Genomic DNA, 24,054 nt, shown 5'->3' on the forward strand with positions numbered 1-24,054 from the left:
AGGTGTACTTATGAAGGTCAAATCCTTCATAAGTACACCTAAGTATGGTGTACTTATGAAGGATTTGACCATTCTGTGGTAGATGAATTTACTCTAAAACATATTAAAGTCCAAAAAACATACTTGGTACCCTTGGAGTGTCAAAGTCTGACTTAAAATTATTTTAGACTGAGATAATATGAGAATGCTGTACCACAGTCCCACACAGCATCCCACCAGATCTACATGGTCTTAACACTTAAGTACCATTCTGTGAAAGGTGTAACATTTTACAGACTGTTTCTTTCAAGAGGAACAATCTGAATTCAGTTAGATTTTGATTCTAATCTGTTTGGCACATGATGCCTTTGAGATGACATTGAACCCCTCCTAAATGGCTATAAGAACATAAGAAATTGCTATACTAGGTCAGACCAAGGGTCCATCAAACCGAGCATCCTGTTTCCAGCAGTGGCCAATCCAGGTTAGAAGTACCTGGCAAGAACCCAAAAACTTAAGTATATCCTACACCAGTGGTTCTTAACCTTTTTTCGGCAGGGACACAATTGACAGATGGTTCTCACATGTGTGACACACTGAACATGTGACAGTCATGGGGCTATATGTAAACATACACTCTGCATCCACAGGAACCCCCTCGACCCCCAACAATGGGTCAGAACAGAACTAGGTCATTATCCATACAACTCACCATACAAAAAAGATGTTCTGGTGACATCTCAGTAAAAGCAAAACAAGCTCCCTTTACTACCAGGCACAATAGCCTTCCTTAAGAAAAGACAGTAATTTACCACTAATGCATATCCTATTGAGAAAACACAACAAATAAGTTTGATACAAATTCCTACATGTTAGTAAAATACCTCACTTCGGTCACACACCCAGATCTGACCTTAACTAAGTACAGAAAGACCATAAATTATAAATATGGAGACAGAAACTGGAATGGAAAACCAAAAAAGCCACTCAGCATACAGTGCAAACCTGCAGAAATGGAAATAAATATAGCACCTAACATAGTCCCAGGATCTGCAATAATGCACACAGACTAATCTGCACAAAGTTACACCTGCATTATGGCATGCACTCCAACAGTAACAACCCTATCTATGAAAAGGTAACACTACAAATATTAAACCAGGCCCTAAACACTAATATATTTCCTATTAGGAAAACAGAATAAGCTAAGCTGCTATTGAACCCCACGCAGAAATAATTGTAAAACTATACTAATAAATGTTTCAAAACAGCTGATGAACAGAATAACATCCAACAATTAAAAACTCATAAAAATTATTTAAAAATTGTCCAAATACCAATTAAATATTTCAAAACAGACAGATTACATAATACTCAATAATTAAAATGGCAGTTACTTTTCATTTATTAACATTTATTAATCACTTAACACAACAAAATTGTGGCCTAGGTGATTTACAATAGAACATACATAAAATAGTATCAAGAAACAAACACCAAAAATCACATACAACAGCATTGGATTCTAAAACAACACACAAATTACCAGCATTAAGAAATTCAGACCTTGCATCAAGAGCACTGAAGGAGGAAGTTTTTTAGGTAGAGTCTTAATTTCTTCAGATTTTCCTGCATTCGAACCTCGAAAGGTAAAGAATTCCAGATAGAGGGAGCAGCTACAGAAAAAGCAGTTTCCCGTGTAAAAGCAAGATGGGCATGACGGACAGAAGGCACATCTAGTAAACCACGTTGTGATGATCTTAATTGCCGAGTAGGTTGGTAAATCCTGAGAAGGGCAATTGCCCAGAGGAGAATCAAAAGTCAATCAAGAAAAATAAACTTAAAAAGACACCTTTACTTACCATCTCCAGCAACTCTTCTACTCCTTTCTCTTCCAGGCTAAATGTACACACCAGAAGCTGCAGCGGCTGCTGAAGCTCTATCCCCACGATCCTCTTTTTAGGGTCCACAACCAGTCACTCACTCATACACACATACCCCAAATTAGACCCCATGACCAGTCTCTCTCTCACCCAGAAACACATCACCTCCTTGACCAGTCTCTCTCAATCACACACATGCTCTTTCTTATATGCAAGCTCAAAATCACACAAATGTTCTCGCACCCACTCACACCAGCCCTCACCCAGGCAGACATTCGCACCCACACACAACAGCCCTCACCCTGGCTCCCATTCCCACTCACACACACCAGCCCTCACCTAGGCTTCCATTCTCACATGCAGTCACCACCAAACCTCTTCTTCCTTCTCTGCAGGGATGGGTTTCAGTTCCATTGCGGCTTTACTCCAGCGGGACTTCTTTTTCACCGCCACAGGGATGGGCTCCTGTGGCGGTCTTGCTTGGCCAGGGTCGGGTTTCCTCTTCGCCACCACGGGGATGGGATCCCGTGGCAGCCTTGATTCGTCTGGGTCGGGTTTCCTCTTTGCCGCCAAGGGGGTTAGCTCCCGTGGCAGCCTTGCTTCATCAGGTTGGGCCTCGCTTCGACACTGCCTCTCCTCCCAACTCCCGGCGTATACTATGTCCCTTCTTCCTGCCTCACTGGCCAATCAGAAGCTTCCTCCTGGCAAGTAGAAGGGAGGAGGCTTCTAATTGGCCTGCATGGGGCAGGAAGAATGGAGGAGGCTTGCCATTGGCCCGCGGGGGCAGGGAACGGGGAAGCACAACCGGGGCAGTGGGACACCGGAGCCACGACACACTGGTGTATCGCAACACACTGGTTGAGAATCGCTGTCCTACACTACTGATGCTGGTAATAGCAGTGGCTATTTTCTAAGTCAACTTGATTGATAGCAGGTAATGGACTTTTCCAAGAACTTATGTAAACCTTTTTTAAACCCAGGTACACTAACTGCACAAACCACATCCCCTGGCAACAAATTCCAGAGTTTAATTGTGCGTTGAGTAAAAAAGAATTTTCTCCGATTAGTTTTAATTGTGCTATATGCTAACTTCATGGAGTGCCCCCTAGTCCTTCTATTATCCAAAAGAGTAAACACCGATTCACATTTACCAATTCTAGACCTCTCATGATTTTAAAGATCTCTTATCATATCCCCCCTCAGCCTTTTCTTCTCCAGGCTGAACAGCCCTAACCTCTTTAGTCTTTCCTCATAGGGGTGCAGATCCATCCCCTTTATCATTTTGGTCGTCCTTCTCTGTACCTTCTCCATCGCAACTATATCTTTCTGAGATGCAGCGAACAGAATTGTACATAGTATTCAAGGTGTGGTCTCACCATGGAGCGATACAGAGGCATTATGACATCCTCCATTTTATTCACCATTCCCTTTCTAATAATTCCTAACATTTCCTAGCGTGTAGCAGATGGACTCAGGACCAATGGGTATAATGTACTCCTGATAGCAGTGAGGAAGCCCAGGGAGGGCTGGGGACTCAGAACGTTTCCAAGCCTGGCCCCTCCCAGTCGGAGGACAGGTCAGCCACGACCGTATCTGGTAGCACCCCGGATCTGAGCAGTCCCGGGGCTGTGTCCTCCCTGGGAGAGGACAGTTCAGTGGCCCCTACCCCAGTTCCTCCTGGGTTAGGTATGGACCCGGCAACCTTTTCTTGGGTGAAATTCTTTCAGGGCCTTCAAGCCTTTGTTCAGGCACAGTCAGCTGCTGTCCCTGTCTGATCTGAGCCCCAGCTGGGAAGGCCTCTTCCTCTCAGTCCTATTAGCATGCCTCAGGACATGCCTTGCCTCACCAAGGGTATCCCTGACAGAGACCCAGACAATACGGACGATGAAGGGGATACAGACTCATTGGAGGACGGGAAATCCCTCCAGGTCTGGAACCATACTGGACCATGCTATGGTTTTTCCACAGAGATGAATTGCCAGCCCTGGTCTCCCAGACCCTGAAGACTCTGGGAGTTCCTGGCATGGACCCTGTGTTGGAACCAAAGAAGAATCCCATCCTGGTGTCCTATGGAAAGCCTCTTGCTATTTCCCAATGCTAGAAGCCATCCAGAAGTTGATGGACCTAGAATGGGACACCCTGGAAGCCAGATTTAAAGGTGGTCGAGCACTGGAAGCTCTATACCCACTGGATCTGGCGGTGGGAGAATGCCTGTGTTTCCCTAAAGTGGATGCCCTGGTCGGCACCATTTCGAAATGAACAACTATCCCAGTGAAGGAAGGAGTGGTCTTAAAGGATGCGCATGATAGGCAGATGGAGTCCATCCTTAAACAAGCCTTTGACGCGACAGCAATGGCACTACAGATTGCTTCCTGTTGTGCCCTGGTGGCTCGCTCCTGCCTGCTTCTCTTGAGAGAGGTAAATAACTCAGGAGCGCATTCCAGAGAGGCTAAGGATCCCGCTGCTGCCTTTTTATCTGATGCGAGCTCTGACCTTGTCCATACCTTGACTAGAGGAGTGGCCTCAGTGGTAGAGGCCAGAAGATAGCTATGGTTGCGAAATTGGTCAGCGGACGTGACCTCTAAGATAAGAGGAAAGAGGTTACAGCGCCTCTCGCCTATGAGGTGTCAGCCCTACAGGAAATCGGCATTTCAGATGTCTTGGTCCTTGGGAAGGTTTCAGTCCTTTCGGAGTCAGCAACCCAAGAGGGGCTGGTTCAGGTTCAGCCCGAACTTCCCAATGACGTTTTGCCAACCCATCCATGGAACGAGGAGATAGGGGGTCAACTATTCCTCTTCTACCAGCATGGAGTTGACTATCCCTCTTCTACCAGCAGGGGGTTGAGATCACGTCAGACAAATGAGTACTGGATATCATACGAGAAGGGTACACGCTGGAGTTTCACTGCACTCCTTTGGGCATATTCATGATGTCTCCATGCCACTCCCAGCACTAAAAGCTGGCAGTGGAATCTACCTTGATAAGGGTCCTCAAATTGAGGGCTATAATTCCAGTACCTATGCCCCAGAAAAATATGGGGTGTTATTCCATGTATTTCATTGTACCCAAGGAGGAGGGTTTCTTTCGCCTCATCCTGGACCTCAAGAGCATCAACCAACATCTACGAGTAATTCATTTTCACATGGAAATCTGTGCTTCATCTTAATGGCCGTGCAACCGGGAGAGTTTTTAATCTCCCTGGACCTGTTGTAATTATGTGTGTTTGTGGATCCTTGGGTGCTGTGGAGGTGACCACGCCCATGGGGAGGAATCCCGTGAGGAGCCACAGCACTGGGCTAGACTCGTACTACACAAACACAAGAGTTCTTTTATTGCACAGCTTGAAGCGAACCACCAGAGGTGGCAGTAGTGAGGCAGTCTTGTAGTTGCAGTCTCAGGGACCTCGGCAGAGGGAGCTCTTCTCTCCTTGATGACGTCAGGAGGTTCCGCAGCAGGTCTCCCAGCGAGGAGATACTGTGGATGAGATAGAGTACTCACTAGGTGTTTGCTGTTGATATGCGATTCCACCAGGTCTGTTGTAGAGGTACAGGCACTGAGGCAGGGTGAGGCAGGCCCTCGGAGCGAGTACCTGAACCCTGTAAGGCACCTGAAATAAAGCAGAGGGCCCCCGAGGAACGGGTACCTAGGTTATCAAATACCCAGAAGGTCAGAGAGAGGGAGAGAGAGCTGCCTGCGGCAGCACGGAAGCAGCAGAGTAGCGTAGACAAGAATGGATTTGAGTCCTTGTTAACTCGGGGAGCTAGCAAATGAGTGAATCTACTATACCCGGATGGCGTGACGTCAGCATGAGGGAACGCCCTTGAGGTTTGCGCCAAGGGTGGTACCAAAGACGTGGGTTGTGCGCGCACCCTAGTAGGTGCCTGGGAGGAGCAATGGCGGGAGGCTGCACCATAGCCATTCCGGGGACACCAGAGAGGTCGGCTTGTAGACGAGGCGGTAGCCATCTTGCCCAGGTAAGCGGGAGGAGCCGTGAATAAGGTGAGGCAAATGGGGCGAAGCCGTCGAGGACCGACGGACACAACAGGACCTCTCCGAGGCCTACCTTAATATTCCAATCCAGCAAGTCCACCAGCGTTTCCTATGCTTTGCGGCGCTGGGCCACCATTATCAGTTCTGGGCACTGCCCTTCGGCCTGGCCACCGCCCCCAGACATTTTCCAAAATTATGGTGGTCGTGGCAGCAGCCCTGAGGAAAGAAGGGATCCTGTGCACCCATACTTGGACAACTGGTTGATCTGGGCAAAGTCATTAGAGTCTCTAGGTGACCAGCAGGGTGACGTCCATGCTTCAGGAGCTTGGTTGGGTAGTGAACATGTGGTTGGGTAGTGAACATGGACGAAAGCAATCTCAAGGTCTCCCAGGCCTTAGAATATCTGGGAGTCCGGTTCGACAGCAAGCAGGACAAGGTCTTCCTCCCTCGCAGATAAGGAAGTTGATGTTCCCAAGTGCGTCGGTTGACTAATGTGATAGTGGAGCTATCTTTAGGTCCTTGGTTTGATGGTGTCAATCCTGGAGGTAGTACCATGGGCGAGGGCATAAATGTGTCCACTCCGATGCTCCCTGCTGTCACGTTGGAACCCGCTGTCTCAAGACTATTCAGTTCGCCTCCACCGACCGATGGAAGTATGTTCTCAGCTCCAGGGATGGCTGCAGGAAGCTCACCAGGGCAAGGGTGTAAGCCTGTCCCCACCGAACTGGCTAGTTCTCACAACAGATGCAAGCCTCAGAGGTTGGGGAGCTCACTGTCAAGAACTGATGGCCCAGGGGTGTTGGAACAAGGAAGAGGCGCACTGGAACATAAACCACCTGGAAGCCCAAGCAGTCAGGCTGGCGTGTCAGCCGCATGCTCCAGGGTCAGGCGGTCCACGTGATGTTGGACAACGGTAGCCTACACCAACTGCCAGGGAGGAATCAAGAGCCAGCAAGTGTCTTTGGAAATAGATCTCCTATGGAATGGGCAGAATTGAATCTATATATGATCTCTGCCTCCCACATCGCAGGAAAATACAACATTAGAGCAGACTTTCTAAGGAGGCAGAGCCTTGATCCAGGAGAATAGTAGTTCTCGGCCAGAGCCTTTCAGCTGCTGGTAGATCACTGGGCCTCCCATCCGTCGACCTGCTGGCTGCATCTCACAATGCAAAAGTTTCCCGATTCTTCAGTCTCAGAAGAGATCAGCGATCCCTGGGGATCGATGCCCTTGTTCAGACCTGGCCAGAAGAGGACTTACTATACACCTTCTTTCCATGGCGCCTGCTGGGCAGGGTATTTGCAAGATCGAGCATCACCGGGGATTAGTCCTTCTAGTGGCTTCATATTGGCCCGGACACCCATGGTATGCAGACATGTGGAGGCTTCTTGTGGAGACACCCTGTGCCTCCCACCGCATAGGGACCTACTTCAGCAAGGTCAGATCCTTCACGAGGACCCGACTCTATTTTGTCTTATGGTTTGGCCCTTGAGAGGGCTCGCCTTATGAAGCGGGGATATTCGGCGGCAGTAATTACCATCCTGATCCGCGTGTGGAAGTTCTTGACGTCCCTAGCGTATGTGCGGGCCTGGAAAGTATTTGAGGCCTGGTGCGAGGAAATTGTTTTTGCCCCTCGAACAGCTAAAATCCCTCTGATTCTGGAATTTTTACAGGACGGCTTGAATAAAGGGTTGTCCTTTAACTCCTTGAAGGTCCAGGTAGCGGCTCTCTCCTGTTTCAGAGGCAAGGTGAACGAATCTGCCTGTCGGCACATCCGGACATGGTCCGTTTTCTAAAAGGGGTAAAGCACCTCTGGCCACCCCTATGGTGGCCAGTTCCCTTGTGGAATCTTAATTTTGATTTGGAGTTTTTGGCAGGACCTTCCTTTCGGCTGCTGCACAGTCTGTCCTTACGCCTGTTAACCCTGAAAACGGTGTTCCTGGTGGCAGTTTTTTTGGCTCGTCTCATCTCTGCACTACAGGCATTGTCGTGTCTGGAACCATTCCTCCGGATGACCCCAGGAACGTTACACTTCGTATTGGTCCATCCTTCTTGCCCTAGGTAGTCTCGGAGTTTCATGTGAATCAGTTCATTTCATTGCCATCCCTAGATAGGCACAAGGATACAGAAGACTACCGCCTCCTCTGCTATTTAAACGTCAGTAGGCTTTGATGTGGTATCTGGAACTTTCAGAACCGGTGCACAAGACAGGACCGCTTGTTTGTCTTTCACGGTGGAAGGAGACAGGGCGAACCAGCTTCGCAGGCTACCATAGCTCGCTGGATTAAGGAGGTGGTCCACAGCAGCTTATGTAGAGGTAGGAAAACCATTACTCTTTCAAGTTAAAGCTCATTCCACTAGGGCTCAGGCGGTATCCTGGGCGGAAGCTAAACTGCTGTCTCCTGTCGACATCTGCTAAGCGGTGATGTGGTCCTCCTTGCACATCTTCTTCAGGTTCTATCGCCTGGACATTTAGGCTCGAGAGGACGCAGTCTTTGCAAGGGTGGTTAACCATACAACGGGCAGCCTCTCGCCCCGATTGGGAGTAGCTTTTGAACATCCCAATGGATAAATGTATACTTGAAATACCTACAATAAAGATGGCAAGATTAGACCTGACCCGCAAGCACGCTTTTTCAGTCACCGGTCTGGTTTTATGGAACTGCTTACCTGAAGGCATTCGTCTCATGCCCAATACCAAGGATTTTAAAAAAGCTTTAAAAAACCTACATTTGTACTATTGTTTATAACATCACATAGCCTGTTTTTTAATGTTCTTTTCCATTATAGTTATCGATTTGGTTATTTTAAGTTTAATTTATATATCTATATTGTTTTAACCTACATGAGCTGCCTATTTGATGTCTCTTACTTTTATTTTATTTGCCTATTTGTGTCCTACTTTTTATTTGTCTTAACTGAACTTTATGTATGTTATACTGTAAACCGCATAGATCAATTAACCAATTGTATAAGTGGTATATAAGAACTTTAAATAAATAAACAAATCCCATTGGTCCTGAGTCCATCTGGCTACTTGCTAGGAAATGGAGAAATTACTTACCTGACAATTTCGTTTTCCTTAGTGTAGACAGGTGGACTCAGCATCCCGCCCACGGCTACCCAAGAATGGTGCCAAGGAATCGCCCTTGAGGTGAATATCGATTTCAAGAGGTTATGGGTATGCCATTACTATATTCTTGCTAGGCTTCAGTGTTTGGTTGAGTACAGTTACGGTTATCCATTGTTAATCAAGTTTTTCAGTAGTATGTCCATAATGGCTTTTGAAGAGAATACTGAAGGGCTGAGGTCACTGCAGGGGTGTATCTAAGGTGACGTCAGTTTTGAAACTTGACTCTGTCTCCATCTTCTAGCAGGGGAGCATATAACCCATTTGTCCTGAGTCCATCCGTCTACACTAAGGAAAACAAAATTATCAGGTAAGTTATTTCTCCATTTGCGCAGACTTGAGATACCGTTACCCAGAACACAAGGTTCTATCTTAACGGTTTACATAATATAACTAATAAAACAGTTTAGAAACAGAAATAAATACAATAAAATCTTCAATAAAATAAAAAGATAATTAAAATTATTTAAAAAAACTAAAAAACGTTAGTAAAGATAAGATAAAGTTCAGAAAAAAAAGATTGTAAGCCCTCTGGGGATAGGGAAATACCTACAGTACCTGAATGTTAACAGATGTGATATCAGATCGAATGTCGGCACATTAAAAAAAAATAAATAAATAAAAGATCTTCATTCAAAAACTGGAAGAAGGATCCAACAGAAGAAAATAGGATAATGCATAAGCGTTGGCAAGTTGGTAAGATATTGATAAGACAGACTAAGAGAGAATTTGAAAAAAAGTTGGCCATAGAGGCAAAAACTTACAGTAAAAACATTTTAAAATATATCCAAAGCAGAAAGCCAGTGAAGGAGTCAGTTGGACCGTTAGATGATTGAGGGGTTAAAGGGACACTTAGAGAAGATAAGGCCATCGCAGAAAGATTAAACAATTTCTTTGCTTCGGTGTTTACTGAAGAGGATGTTGGGGAGGTACCCGTACCGGAGAAGGTTTTAATGGGTAATGATTCAGATGGACTGAACCAAATCACGGTGAACCTAGAAGATGTGGTAGGCCTGATTGACAAACTGAAGAGTAGTGAATCACCTGGACCGGATGATATATACCTCAGGGTTCTGAAGGAACTCAAAAATGAAATTTCAGACCTATTAGTAAAAATTTGTAACCTATCATTAAATTCATCCATTGTACCTGAAGACTGGAGGGTGGCTAATGTAACCCCAATATTTAAAAAGGGCTCCAGGGGTGATCCAGGAAACTACAGACCAGTTAGCCTGACTTCAGTGCCAAGAAAAATAATGGAAAGTGTTCTAAAGGATAAAATCACAGAGCATATAGAAAGACATGGTTTAATGGAACAAAGTCAGCATGGCTTTACCCAAGGCTTGCCTCACAAATTTGCTTCACTTCTTTGAAGGAGTTAATAAACATGTAGATAAAGGTGAACCAGTAGATGTAGTGTATTTGTATTTTCTGAAGGCGTTTGACAAAGTTCCTCAAGAGAGGCTTCTAGGAAAAGTAAAAAGTCATGGGACAGGTGGCGATGTCCTTTCGTGGATTGCAAACTGGCTAAAAGACAGGAAACAGAGAGTAGGATTAAATGGACAATTTTCTCAGTGGAAGGGAGTGGACAGTGGGGTGCCTCAGGGTTCTGTATTGGGACCCATACTTTTCAATATATTTATAAATGATCTGGAAAGAAAAACAACGAGTGAGGTATTCAGATCTGCAGATGATACAAAATTATTCAGTGTAGTTAAATCACAAGCAGCTTGTGATAAATTGCAGGAAGACCTTGTGAGACTGGAAAATTGGCATCCAAATGGCAGATGAAATTTAATGTGGATAAGTGCAAGGTGATACATATAGGGAAAAATAACCCATGCTATAGTTACACAGTTAGGTTCCATATTAGGAGCTACCACCCAAGAAAGAGATCTAGGCGTCATAGTGGATAATACATTGAAATCGTCTGTTCAGTGTGCTGCAGCAGTCAAAAAAGCAAACAGAATTTTGGGAATTATTAGAAAGGGAATGGTGAATAAAACGGAAAATGTCATAATGCCTCTGTATCGCTCCATGGTGAGACCGCACCTTGAATACTGTGTACAATTCTGGTCGCCGCATCTCAAAAAAGATATAATTGCGATGGAGAAGGTACAGAGAAGGGCTACCAAAATGATAAGGGGAATGGAACAGCTCCCCTATGAGGAAAGACTAAAGAGGTTAGGACTTTTCAGCCTGGAGAAGAGTCAGCTGAGGGGGGGGATATGATAGAGGTGTTTAAAATCATGAGAGGTCTAGAACGGGTAGATGTGAATCGGTTATTTACTTTTTCGGATAATAGAAAGACTAGGGGGCACTCCATGAAGTTAGCATGTGGCACATTTAAAACTAATCTGAGAGAGTTCTTTTTCACTCAACACACAATTTGTTGCCAGAGATGTGGTTAGTGCAGTTAGTATAGCTGTGTTTAAAAAAGGATTGGATAAGTTCTTGGAGGAGAAGTCAATTACCTGCTATTAATTGAGTTGACTTAGAAAATAGACACTGCTATTACTAGTAACAGTAACATGGAATAGACTTAGTTTTTGGGAACGTTCCAGGTTCTTATGGCCTGGATTGGCCACTGTTGGAGACAGGATGCTGGGCTTGATGGACCCTTGGTCTGACCCAGTTTGGCACGTTCTTATGTTTTTATGTTCTATTTCTCTTAATCATCATTTACAAGATGATCCAATCATGTTTTGAGGGGGGGCGCTGGTGAGCAGCGCTGGAAGATGGCCGCTTGAGACATCAGCTCCGCTCCCACTAACGACATTGAGGTGATTAACAGGCGGCACGCTGCATTAAAGGTAGCCCGAAAGAAAAATTTTGAAGGGGCACGTTCCGGGATGGCAGCTCGCAAACGAGTGACTGATTTAAAACAGTTTTCGTTTAGTAAAGCGGCGGTGGACATTATGCCCGCCGAGGACGAGCAGGCCGCGGGCGGCCACGAATCAGAAAATGGCGTGGATATCACGGGGAGTGATATTGCTCCCGGTGATCTGGCGGTCGCGGGAGCGTCCCTTGATTTCCCGACACGAACAGAGATGCGCACTTGGTTCGTTGAGTTTCGGGCTGATCTCAAAGCGCATAAGGCGGAACTGCTCGCTTCCATAGCGGACATGAGGGAAGATCTGCACGCAATGGGAAACCGCGTGGATGATCTCGATCTGAGAGCGGACACCCATAGTGAAGCCCTTGAAGTTTTAACCGTGCAAAATAAAGAAATGTCAACAGAACTGGATCTGGTGAATGAAAAGCTAGAGGATCTGGAGAACCGCTCGCGGAGAGCGAATCTCCGCTTGCGGGGAGTGCCTGAAACCGAACAGTATGTGGATTGTATGCAAACGGCGGCGGCCATTTGCAAATTTGTCTTAGCTAAGGGGCCCTCTGCTTCCAACGATGACGGCAAGGAAATAGACCTAGAGAGGGCTCATTGGGCGCTGGGTCCTCGAAAAGACAATCAACCGCGGGACATCATCATTCGATTTCATCACTTTCGGGTCAAGGAAGAAGTCCTCAGGAGCGCACGCTCACAACCACAATGGACATGGCAGGATAACACCATCTCGATTTACAATGATCTCGCTCCTTCTACGCTACAGAAGCGCTACTCACTACGGGAGGTAGCCTTAGCACTACGCAATGAAGAGATCAGTTATAGATGGGGCTTTCCTTTTGCCCTTATCTTTCAGCGAAAAGGAATAACCTACCGTGTTCGCACTCTGGAGGACGCAGTGGAGAGCTTTAAAAAAGCAGGCCTGGAAGCCCCTTTTACTCCAGTAACATCAAATCGGCGCATCCCGCCTGTGGACCCCACCCCAAGATGGAGGAGACCGGGTCCGGGCCGCGGACGTCTACGACGCCAACACTCCAGGATGGGGGAACCCCAGACGGAGAAGGGCTGATGGCCTGCTGTGCTACTGAAGTGTTTTTCAGCTAGCAGTGTGGCAACTTGATGCTGTTGATGTTTTTTCACTTTTACTTTATGGGCAGCAGTTGTGTTCTGATCTGTTGTGCTGCGATGTACCTGTTTCATTAGCTATACCATTTGTCAAATGTTGTTAACTTTAAGCCTCAAGATGCTATTAAGGCTAGAATGTGGGGGCGGTGGTCTGGAGGGGCTACCGGTGTTGCTCTCTGTGCATCCCCCACTATGATTCGCGAGGAGATAGCGAATCCGTTCTCTGAGGGTAAGGGGACTGGGTGCCAGGGGTTGGGGAACTTTGACTGTGGATATTCATGCTTTCTCACACAATCAGTCTGCCTAGCACATTTTTGCATAACCTTTTCAACCTCCAATGGCGTTTTTTCATGGGAAAAGCTGGTGAGAGTCTCAGAAGAGACATCCCTTCCTATTCTTAGCTCTTATGGTGAATGTGGTGTCTCTGAATGTTAAGGGCTTAAACACCTTTAGAAAGCGTTATTTACTTAGAAAGGAGCTACAGTCTTTTAGAACGGATATCGCGTTCATACAAGAAACTCACCTGAAAAGGAGGTATGGCAATCTTTTGATCTCTAGGGAATACCCACATGTTTATCTTGCTGCGAGTGGCCCGCAGGCTAAGTATGCCGGGACGGGAATCCTAATCTCTGCTCAGTTGGTGTTTGAATATATATCCCATGTTGCTGATCCAATGGGGAGGTATGTGCTATTAAAGATCCGTGTGGGGACCCAGACCTATACTTTGTTATCAATATATGCCCCTAATGGGGACCAAAACTGTTTCTGGAAGGGGATTCAGACTTTATTGCTGGACCATGCCGCTGGCTTTATTATTATCGGTGGGGATTTTAATGTAACCTTGTGCCGGGAGGTAGACAACTCCAGGGAATCCTCCACCATTTCACAAGCGAATAGAAATTCCTTACGGGGATTTATGGAAGACTGGAATTTAATGGATGTCTGGCGGGATCGGAACCCGAGGGCTCGGGTATACACTTATTACTCTGCACCCCACACTAGCTACTCGCGTATAGATTTCTTCCTTGTAGATGGGGTGATGAGTAATAATGTGCGTGCAGCAGACATTGAAACCTGTACGTGGTCCGATCATGCCCCGATCAGAATGGAAATATCCATGGGCGGCGGGGACACGGGTGACAGGTTTTGGAAACTGAACGAGTCATTACTGCAGGATGACAGTTTTATACAGGAGCTGAGCTCCCGACTTCAGGAGTATTTTCACTTTAACAAGCATCCATCGATTATGCCGGCTACCCTATGGGAGTGTTCCAAAGCCGTGGCTAGGGGCATGTTGATCTCCAGAGCAGTGACTTGTAAGCGCAAAAGGGAACAAGACAGGGCTGACTTGCACGCACAAATATCCGTGGTGACTAGGGAACATATGAGAACGCAATCGCCCCGCTGCTATCAGAAATTGTTAGCTTTAAAATCTACCCTTGCTTCCCTTGAGAACCACCAGGTTCTCCACGCCCTTGAACTGACTAAACAGATATATTATGAAGGGGGGGGACAAGGCCGGGCGCTTGCTGGCTAGGCAACTGCGATCCAAGATTACCCAAAATAATATCTCCAAAATAAAAGACAATACCGGCCGTATCCACACATCTGCCGCGGACATTAGAAAGACTTTCTCGGACTTCTATAGCTCTCTGTACAGTGTCCAGGCCAATATTGCAGATTCTGATATTGTAGATTACCTGGGCAGTGTGGCCCTCCCATCGTTAACTCACGAGCAGCAACAGGCTTTGGATGCTCCCATTACAACTGGGGAGGTAGCTTTGGCAATCAAGTCGCTTAAGTTGGGTAAATCGCCCGGCCTTGATGGGTTCTCCGGAGCCTATTATAAAAAATGCTCATCCATTGTGGTTGAGCCTCTGACTGATTATTATAATAGTCTTAGAGAAGGAGGGTCCATTGATCATCATGCCAACACTGCGGGGGTTACAGTCTTAGTTAAGCCGGGACGGGACTCTCTGTTGTGTAGCTCTTACAGACCTATTTCACTTATTAATGTCGACTTAAAGATTCTGGCCCGTTTATTAGCCCAGAGGCTCAATAAATTTCTACCGGGGCTAGTGCACTCCGATCAGGTTGGATTTGTCCCCCAACGCATGGCGGCGGATAATATCCGCAAGGTCATAGATCTTATCTGGTGGGTGCGCAAGAAACGCATACCGGCAGTGTTATTGTCTCTGGATGCTGAAAAAGCGTTTGACTTAGTGCACTGGCCGTTTCTATTTCACTTACTGCAAAAACAGGCTTTTGGGCCCTACTTCATCAACTGGATTAGAAAGCTCTACGATCAGTCCCAGGCCAGGGTTAAGGTCAATAATGGCTACGGGCCGGCGTTTCCCATAGGCAGGGGCACCCGGCAGGGGTGTCCACTTTCTCCCTTATTATTCGCTCTCTATATGGAACCCCTCACTACTAAGATCAGAGCTTCTTCTGCAGTCCAGGGGGTGAAGCTGGGGGACCATCAATACGCTCTCTCTCTGTTTGCAGATGATGTGTTGTTAATGTTAACAGACCCAGAACGATCCCTTCAGGGCGTGATGCATGAACTTACTGCCTTTAGCGGAGTGGCGGGCCTCAAGGTGAACGTTGAGAAGTCGGAACTCCTTAATGTTAGCCTAGACCCCGGAGAGGTGTCAACCCTTAAAGATCAGTTCCCTTTTAAGTGGGCTAAGTCTCATGTTAAGTACCTGGGAGTCCAACTTTCCCCCAAATTAGCAGACTTATACTCATTAAATTACCTTCCACTTCTTCGTAATATTACTTTAGATCTGAGCCGCTGGAACAAGAGAGGTTTCTCGTGGCTTGGACGGGTGGCAATTATCAAGATGTCCATTCTGCCTAAGCTGCTGTACCTTTTTTCCTCCTTACCAGTCTACATCCCGTCTCCGATATTAAGAAACTGGCAGAAAAAGATTTTTGATTTTATTTGGTGACGACGGCCGCCGAGGGTGGCCAGGTCAGTACTCTGCCAAAGTCGCAAGGCGGTTTGGGGGTGCCTAACCTTCTGAGCTACTACTCTGCATCGCAATTAAGGGCAGTTATTGAGGTACATCGAAAGGTCGTGCCGAAGCAATGGGTGGCGGTAGAGCAATCAATTGTGGGTCCAATGGAGTTGTCCGCTATGCCCTGGCAGCCTCGATACACCTGGCGACAGGTGATAGAGATACCTGGTCCCTTGGCGGTCACTCTTAAGGTGTGGGCCCATAATAGGCGCCGTCTCCTAGGAGATTATAAATTCTTTTATCAATCGTCATTGATGAATAATATTTGTTTCCCTAGTGGGTATCAATCCAGGAGGCTTCGCCATTGGCGGGAGCTGGGGATAACTTCTGTCGGGCATCTATTATACCAGGGCTCCGTCCCCAAGAGGGAACAGTTCTTTGAGTTACATCAGCTTGACCATCGTGACTACCTTACCTATGCTCAAGTAATCCACTATGTTCAGGGGCTGCAAAAAGCTAGGTCCTTGTGCCCGGGACGTTCCCTTTTGGAAACGTACTGCCTTCACAGTGATTGGTTAAAGGGACTGATCTCTAAAGTTTATCAATTATTTTTCTCTTCACAGGCAGTGCCAGGCAAATTTATTTCTAAATGGGAGACTGACTTGGGTAGGTCACTTGGGAAGCAAGCCTGGGAGGAGATTTATCTTAATGCCCGGAAATGCTCTATCTCGGCCCTCATGCAGGAAAACTGCTACAAGATTATTTATCGGTGGTATTACACTCCTGATAGGATTCACCATTTTTACCCTTCTGTGTCAGACTCCTGTTGGCGAGCTTGTGGGAAACGAGGTACCTTTATGCATATATGGTGGGAGTGTACTGTTTTGCTTCCTGTGTGGGAGGCAGTGTTTGCATGGTTAACTAAGGTGTTGGATGTACCGATACCTTTTGCTGCTGAATCAGCGCTTTTACAAATCTTTCCAGACAATGTTAATAAGCACCATCAGCGATTCTGTATGCAAATGTTTATTGCAACCCGTACTCTGATTGCCAAGAACTGGAGGACTGCTTTGGTCCCACGAATTACTGACATTGTTGCTTTATTACATCGATATCAGAGACTGGCTTCCTTAACGGCAACTAAACACAATCGACTAGCTACCCATCTCAAGATCTGGAAACCGTTTTTGAACTATTTGAAACGTCTTTGATTATCCTGGCGCACATCCTGGTCTGCTGTGACATCTGAGCAGGGGGTTGGGCTTTGCTGAGTGAAGTCACTCTTAAAGGATTACCTGAGGCGATGCAGAGTGTACTTACCAGTTGGGGTATTCTCGCCCCTGGAGGTCAATATCTCGTCTGATTTTTCCTTGTGATATGTTCCACGTCAGACTCTTTTGGGTGTTTTGGCATTGGATTGGTACCCTATTACCTGGGGGGTGGGGGAGGGCAAGGGGAGGGGGGGGGGTCAGCTTAGTTTATTTGACAGTGTGTTTACTTGCTGTGATTACAGTGGTTTTGTGTACCCAGTGTATTTTTACATGATGGTTGTTTGTACTCCACTGTTGGAAAAGAATAAAAACGTAAATTTCAATCATGTTTTGAGTATAAATTTTGCTAAACTATAGATCATCCTAAGGAGTTCACAATTTTTATTCTCAGCACTAAATTGCACATTTTCTTTTAACATTATAATCAATTTCAATGTCTGATTTGCTCTTTCAGGGTTCTACATGTGATGTAAAGGTTAAAAATGGTACAGTCTATGAAGGGATCTTCAAAACTTTAAGTTCTAAGGTAAGACTGATGGTGAACAATACAGAACTACACATCAATCTGGACTTCCCTGATTCCTGTTTTACTACAGCATGAGACCCAACAAAACTGTACACTAGGGGTGGCCAACTCTGTGCTCGAGAGCCCCAAACTAGCCAGGATTTCAGGATTTCTACAATGAATATTGATGAGATATGCATACAATGGAGATAAATCTACCTATCTCATGCATATTCTTTGTGGATATCCTAAAAACCTGGCCTGTTTGTGGCTCTCAAGAATCGGAGTTGACCAAACGACAGCACAAATAAGCTCGACATTCGAGCTCATTTGTGCTGAACTTGAGAGTTAGCTATTCTGCTCCCACTTTAGCAGTGTGTGTTAGTCTTTGGCACAAAGACGTGTTTCCAGCCTTCTCCCCAACAGCAGTTAGTTTTCTCGCACCTCAGTTCTTGTTATGTATCTGTTTTTCACACACTTTGTGTCCGTAACAGGATCAGTGTTTCTTTTTCATTGAAAGAGTTCTGCGAGTGAAATTGCTTTTGATGCAAGATGCTATGCTTGAGAGGAATGCTTTCTAACTCTGGAACTTTTGGGATTGAATTTTGCAGTGAAACTTCTTGATGCTGTGCTTGTTGGGTAAGATACTGGGAACCCCAGTGGGTTGGGACAAACAGTTGAAACACATTATTGCTAGACTTGCCAGAACCAAGCTGTTGCGGTTTATAGCAGATTAATATTAGCCTTTATCCCAGGACAAGCAGGATGCTAGTGCTCACATATGGGTGACATCGGTAATGGAGCCCTATACGGAAAACCTTCTGTCAAAGTTTCTGTGAAACTTTTGACTGGCACCCAGAGTGCATACTGAGCATGCCCAGCATGCCATGATATTCCCTGCCACAGAGGTCTCCCTTCAGTCTTCTTTTTTCTGCGGAGCCGTTAGCCTCGCGGTTAATTTGGAGTCCTGTGGTAAATTTCTCCACACTCTAAAACTTTTCAAAAAGTTGGGAAAAACTTTTAGCCGCAAGGGTCTCCCTTTATATACCATCGCGGTAAAGTTTTTTCTTTATTTTGCTGGTTCCGTACCGATATTTTTTCCCGTTCCACGGTCATCGACGACTGTCCGACCTAAAATGGCTTCGGGATTCAAAAAGTGCCCTAAGTGCACTAGAAACATGTCCATAACGGACCCACACCAAGAGTGTGTGCTCTGCCTCGGTCAGAACCACGACGTCAAGTCCTGCTCCCAGTGTGCCGGCATGACATCGAAGGGACGTCGACTCCGGATGGAGAAGATGGAGCAGCTTTTCCAAATTCAGCTGTTACCCTCAGCATCATCCTCCACGCAATCGTCTCCAGCTGGATCGATTCGCAAGGTAGTGCTGAAGAAACGAGTCCCAGGTGAGTCGGGAGATGCCTTTATTCCCTCCCCCTCGCCATCATCAAAAGCATCGATGTCGGGCAGCGAAAAGTCCAAAGACAGAGAAACATCGGCATCGCCATCGAAGGCCGCACGCATCGACCACCGATCCAATGCCCGCAGTACCATCGATGGAAGCAGCATTGTTGGCTAAGAAACTTCGGTTGGATGTGCAGGCTCAGGGGCCTTCAATACCAGGGCGATCCCCACCGGCATCGGTGCAGGGAAACCGTACCTCCTCAGGGCTCTGAGGAGGTACCGGCATCGCCATTACCGCCTCCCCCATGGCTGCTCTGATCTCATCAACCATGCGGGCGGAACTTGATGTATACATTCGTCAAGCGGTACGAGACGCACTCCTCGATGCGATACCGCCAAGATCACAGCCATCGACACCAGCGATGCCATCGACGCCGATTCCGGTACCGATGGATATTTTGCCCTCGATACCGATGTTACCGTCCGTTCCGACACCGATGCCATTGGTGCAGATTCCGACGCCAACATCGATTCTTCCCATGAAACCATCGATGCCGATTCCAGAGGTTTCTATTTTTCAACCTCTGATGGAGAAGTTGGACACTTTAATCGATGCCGTATCCAAGAAGCCTCAAGACACCGATAAAGGCACCATTCCAGAGCCAATTCCTGGACCTTCAGGTATTCCTAAACCTCTATACCCACAGTCTCCGAGGTTTCCTTCCATACTTCACTCTTTGCCATCGATGCCTTTCAGACCATCAGGTCATCCAAGAGATACTGGAACTGATTCAGATACAGATGACTCTTCAGACGAGGAGATGCTTTCTGAACCTTCACCTTCAGAAGATAGGCGAAAGTCACCTCCAGAAGATCTCTCTTTCTCCAATTTTGTGAAAGACATGTCGGAGACCATCCCATTTCAACTTCTCTCTGAAATAGATTCCAGACAGAAAACACTTGAGGTGCTACAATTTGTAGATTCACCTAAGGAAATTCTGGCTGTACCGGTACATGAGGTGCTTCAAGAACTCATGTACAGATTATGGGAACATCCTGGTTCAGTAGTATCAGTTAATAAACAATCAGATGCTACATACCTGGTCCAACCGATACCTGGATTCCAAAAGACTCAACTACCTCACCAGTCAGTGGTGGTTGAGTCAGCTCAGAAAAAGGCAAAAAGAGTCAAGACACATTCTTCCACACCACCAGGGAAAGATAATCGGTTCCTTGATAACTTAGGTCGGAAAATCTTTCAAGGAGCTATGCTGGTTTCAAGAATTGCTGCTTACCAGCTCTTCATGAGCCAGTACCAACGCAACCTATGGAACAGGTCCAAGACATTACCCACACTCTTCCTGAACAGTTCCAGGAAGTGTTCTTGCAACTAGTGCATAAAGGCCTAGAAGCAGGCAAGCATGAGGTCAGGGCGACATATGACAGCTTTGAAACTGCGTCTTGTCTGTCTGCCTCAGGTATTGCAGCTTGTAGATGGGCTTGGCTTAAGGCATCAGACTTAAGACCAGAGGTCCAGGAAAGATTGGCCGACCTTCCTTGTCTGGGAGATAACCTGTTTGGAGACAAGGTTAAGGAAGCAGTCGCCACCTTAAAAGAACACACTGAGACTCTTAAACAACTCTCATTAATTCCTCAAGAGTCACAACCTCCTTCCAGGAGAACTCCTAGACGGGATACAAGGCATCCTTACTACCATCAACGACGCTACTATCCCCCACCAAGCCGTGCAAGACCATCTCGCCCAGCTCAGCATCCTCAGTCTAGGCAAAGGCCTGCCAGGACTCAACCCCCTCCTCAGACTGCATCAACATCGGGGTTTTGAAATACACTCAGAGAGCAGCAGCCCATCCGTCAATCCGCTCCCACATCTGCCAGTAAGAGGTCGCATAGCCTTTTTTCATCACACCTGGACCCTCCATAACCAGACCAATGGGTACTTTCCATTATAGCTCAAGGATACCGATTGGATTTTCTCACTGTACCAAAAGAAACTCCAACAATCTCCTCTTGGACAGTGAACCACCATTCCAAACTTCTAAAAGCAGAATTATCCACCCTTCTGAGAGCCAGGGCCATAGAACCAGTCCCCTGGCCTCAGCAGGGCAGAGGATTCTACTCCTGCTATTTCCTCATTCCAAAGAAAACAGGGGGCCTACGTCCTATCCTAGACCTCAGAAATCTCAACAAATTTCTAAAAAGAGAAAAATTCAGGATGGTATCATTAGGCACCATGCTACCTCTTCTTCAAAAAGGGGATTGGCTCTGCTCTCTGGATCTTCAAGACGCCTACGCTCACATTCCCATCTTCCCTCCTCATCGCCAGTACTTGCGATTTCTGGTCGAAGGACAACATTTTCAATACCGAGTGCTCCCATTCGGCCTAGCCTCAGCACCTCGAGTATTCACAAAGTGTCTGGCGGTGGCAGTGGCACACCTTCACAAAGAAAAGGTACATGTACATGTATTCTCTTATCTAGACAATTGGCTCATCACGAGTCAGACGAAAGAAGGAGCTCTCAATTCCCTCAAGCTCACAGTCAACTTGCTTCACTCCTTGGGGTTTCTCATCAATTACCAGAAATCCCATTTCACACCATCTCACCTTCTACAATTCATCGGTGCAGATTTAAATACCATAATAGCAAAAGCATTTCTTCCAAAAGACCGTGCCCATAACTCATTCTCCTGGCACAATCTCTCAGAAATCAATCCCAAGTCACAGCTCATCAGTGCCTCACCCTACTCGGTCACATGGCCTCCACAGTTCACGTCACTCCCATGGCCAGATTGACCATGCGACTAATGCAATGGACACTCAAAACACAATGGATTCAAGCCATTCAACCGTTGCACTCTCACATTCAAATAACTCAGGAACTGTGTTCTTCCCTCCTCTGGTGGACATCAATGAACAATCTGCTCAAAGGTCTACCTTTCCAGCAACCAGTTCCACAAGTAACATTAACTACAGATGCGTCCACTTTAGGTTGGGGAGCGCACATTGGTCATCTGAAGACCCAGGGGACGTGGACAAAAACCGAAGCCTCTTTTCAGATAAATTTCCTAGAGCTTCGAGCTATACGTTATGCGCTGCATGCGTTCAAGGACTGCCTTTTACACAAGACTGTTCTGATCCAAACGGACAACACAGTAGCCATGTGGTACATCAACAAGCAAGGGGAAACAGGTTCCTACCTCCTTTGCCAAGAAGCAGCACAGATTTGGGACTGGGCCCTAGCACATTCAATTCTTCTATGGGCCACTTACCTAGCAGGCATCCACAACATAGTAGCCGATCGCCTCAGTCGTCAGTTCCAACCACACGAGTGGTCCTTGGATCCAGCGATAGCAACCAAGATCTTCCAACAGTGGGGTCAACTGACCATAGATCTTTTTACGTCCCATCTGAACTACAAAGTGAACAATTATTGCTCCCTGCTACGGCAGGAGAACAGCCTGCCAAAGGATGCCTTTGCTCGCCATTGGAACTCAGGCTTGTTTATACGCGTATCCACCGATACCGCTCATAACCAAAACTCTAGTGAAGCTGCAACAGGACAAAGGGACCATGATACTCATAGCCCCATACTGGCCTCGACAATTATGGTTTCCCACACTGCTAGCAGGGCAGAGGATTCTCAGTCAGGAATCCCATTCGCCTGGGAGTAGCTCCCAATCTCATAACTCAGGATCAGGGTCGGTTGTGCCATCCCAACCTTCAATCCCTATCCCTGACAGCATGGATGTTGAAAGCTTGATCTTACAACCACTCAACCTTCCAACCACTATTTCTCAGGTGCTTATAGCGTCACGTAAACCTTCCACTAGAAAGAATTATTCCTACAAATGGAAACGGTTTACTTTGTGGTACACTCAGAAATCTATAGACCTTTCACTTGCCCCACTAACTCACTGCTAGATTACCTATACCATCTTTCAGACTCTGGTCTTCAGACTTCATCTGTAAGAGTACATTTAAGTGCAATCTCAGCTTACCATAACAAGCTGGGAGACGCACCTATCTCTACACAGCCTCTCGTCAGTAGATTCATGAAAGGTTTAACTCACCGTAAACCTCCATTTCATCCCCCAAGCATACAATGGGACCTAAACGTCGTATTAACCAGACTCATGCGTTCCCCATTCGAACCCATAGATACCTGTGACCTTAAATTTCTTACATGGAAAACTGTCTTCCTCATAGCCGTTACATCAGCTATACGAATCAGTGAACTTCAAGCACTTGTCACATACGAACCTTTCACAAAGTTCCTACATGACAGGGTGGTCCTCCGTACTCATCCCAAATTCCTTCCTAAGGTAGTCAACGGAATTCCACTTGAACCAATCCATAGTTTTACCAACATTCTTTCCAAGGCCTCATTCTCACCAAGGAGAAAGAGCCTTACATACTTTGGACTGTAAACGTGCACTATCTTTCTACTTAAACTGCACTACAGTCCAAAGAAAATCCAGTCAACTATTTGTATCTTATGATCCAAACAAACCAGGTAGGGCAGTGGGTAAACATACTTTGTCAAACTGGCTAGCAGATTGCATACAGTTTTGTTATGAGAAAGCAGGCCTTACTCTTCAAGGGCGAGTAAAAGCACACTCAGTCAGAGCAATGTCAACCTCGGTAGCACACCTTCGCTCTGTACCTATTCTGGACATTTGTAAAGCAGCAACATGGAGTTTTCGTCACACCTTTGCAGCTCACTACTGTTTAGACAAAGAAGGAAGACAAGATTCAGCCTATGGACAATCTGTCTTAAAGAACTTGTTTCCAACTCAGTCCCAACTCCTACTACATCCAACCTGCTGTGATTTTCGGCTGATTCATTTCCAACAACAATACTTCACAGTTGTTTCACTACAAAATGACTCAGCCTCTAGCTTGCTAATCACCCATATGTGAGGACTAGCATCCTGCTTGTCCTGGGATG

The 24,054-nt window shown here is 46.3% G+C and overlaps 1 protein-coding gene across 1 annotated transcript in view; it reads left to right on the forward strand.

Annotated features, from left to right (window-relative positions):
- The window catches only part of ATXN2L (ataxin 2 like), a 235,148-nt gene that overhangs the window by 82,194 nt on the left and 128,900 nt on the right, over nt 1–24,054 (forward strand). Inside the window, exon 4 of the mRNA XM_029607113.1 lies at nt 17,635–17,706. Coding sequence (XP_029462973.1) covers nt 17,635–17,706 — 72 coding nt within the window. The remainder of the gene's footprint in view (nt 1–17,634; nt 17,707–24,054) is intronic.

This window comes from Rhinatrema bivittatum, chromosome 6, assembly GCF_901001135.1.
Source record: "Rhinatrema bivittatum chromosome 6, aRhiBiv1.1, whole genome shotgun sequence".
Lineage (NCBI taxonomy): Eukaryota > Metazoa > Chordata > Amphibia > Gymnophiona > Rhinatrematidae > Rhinatrema > Rhinatrema bivittatum.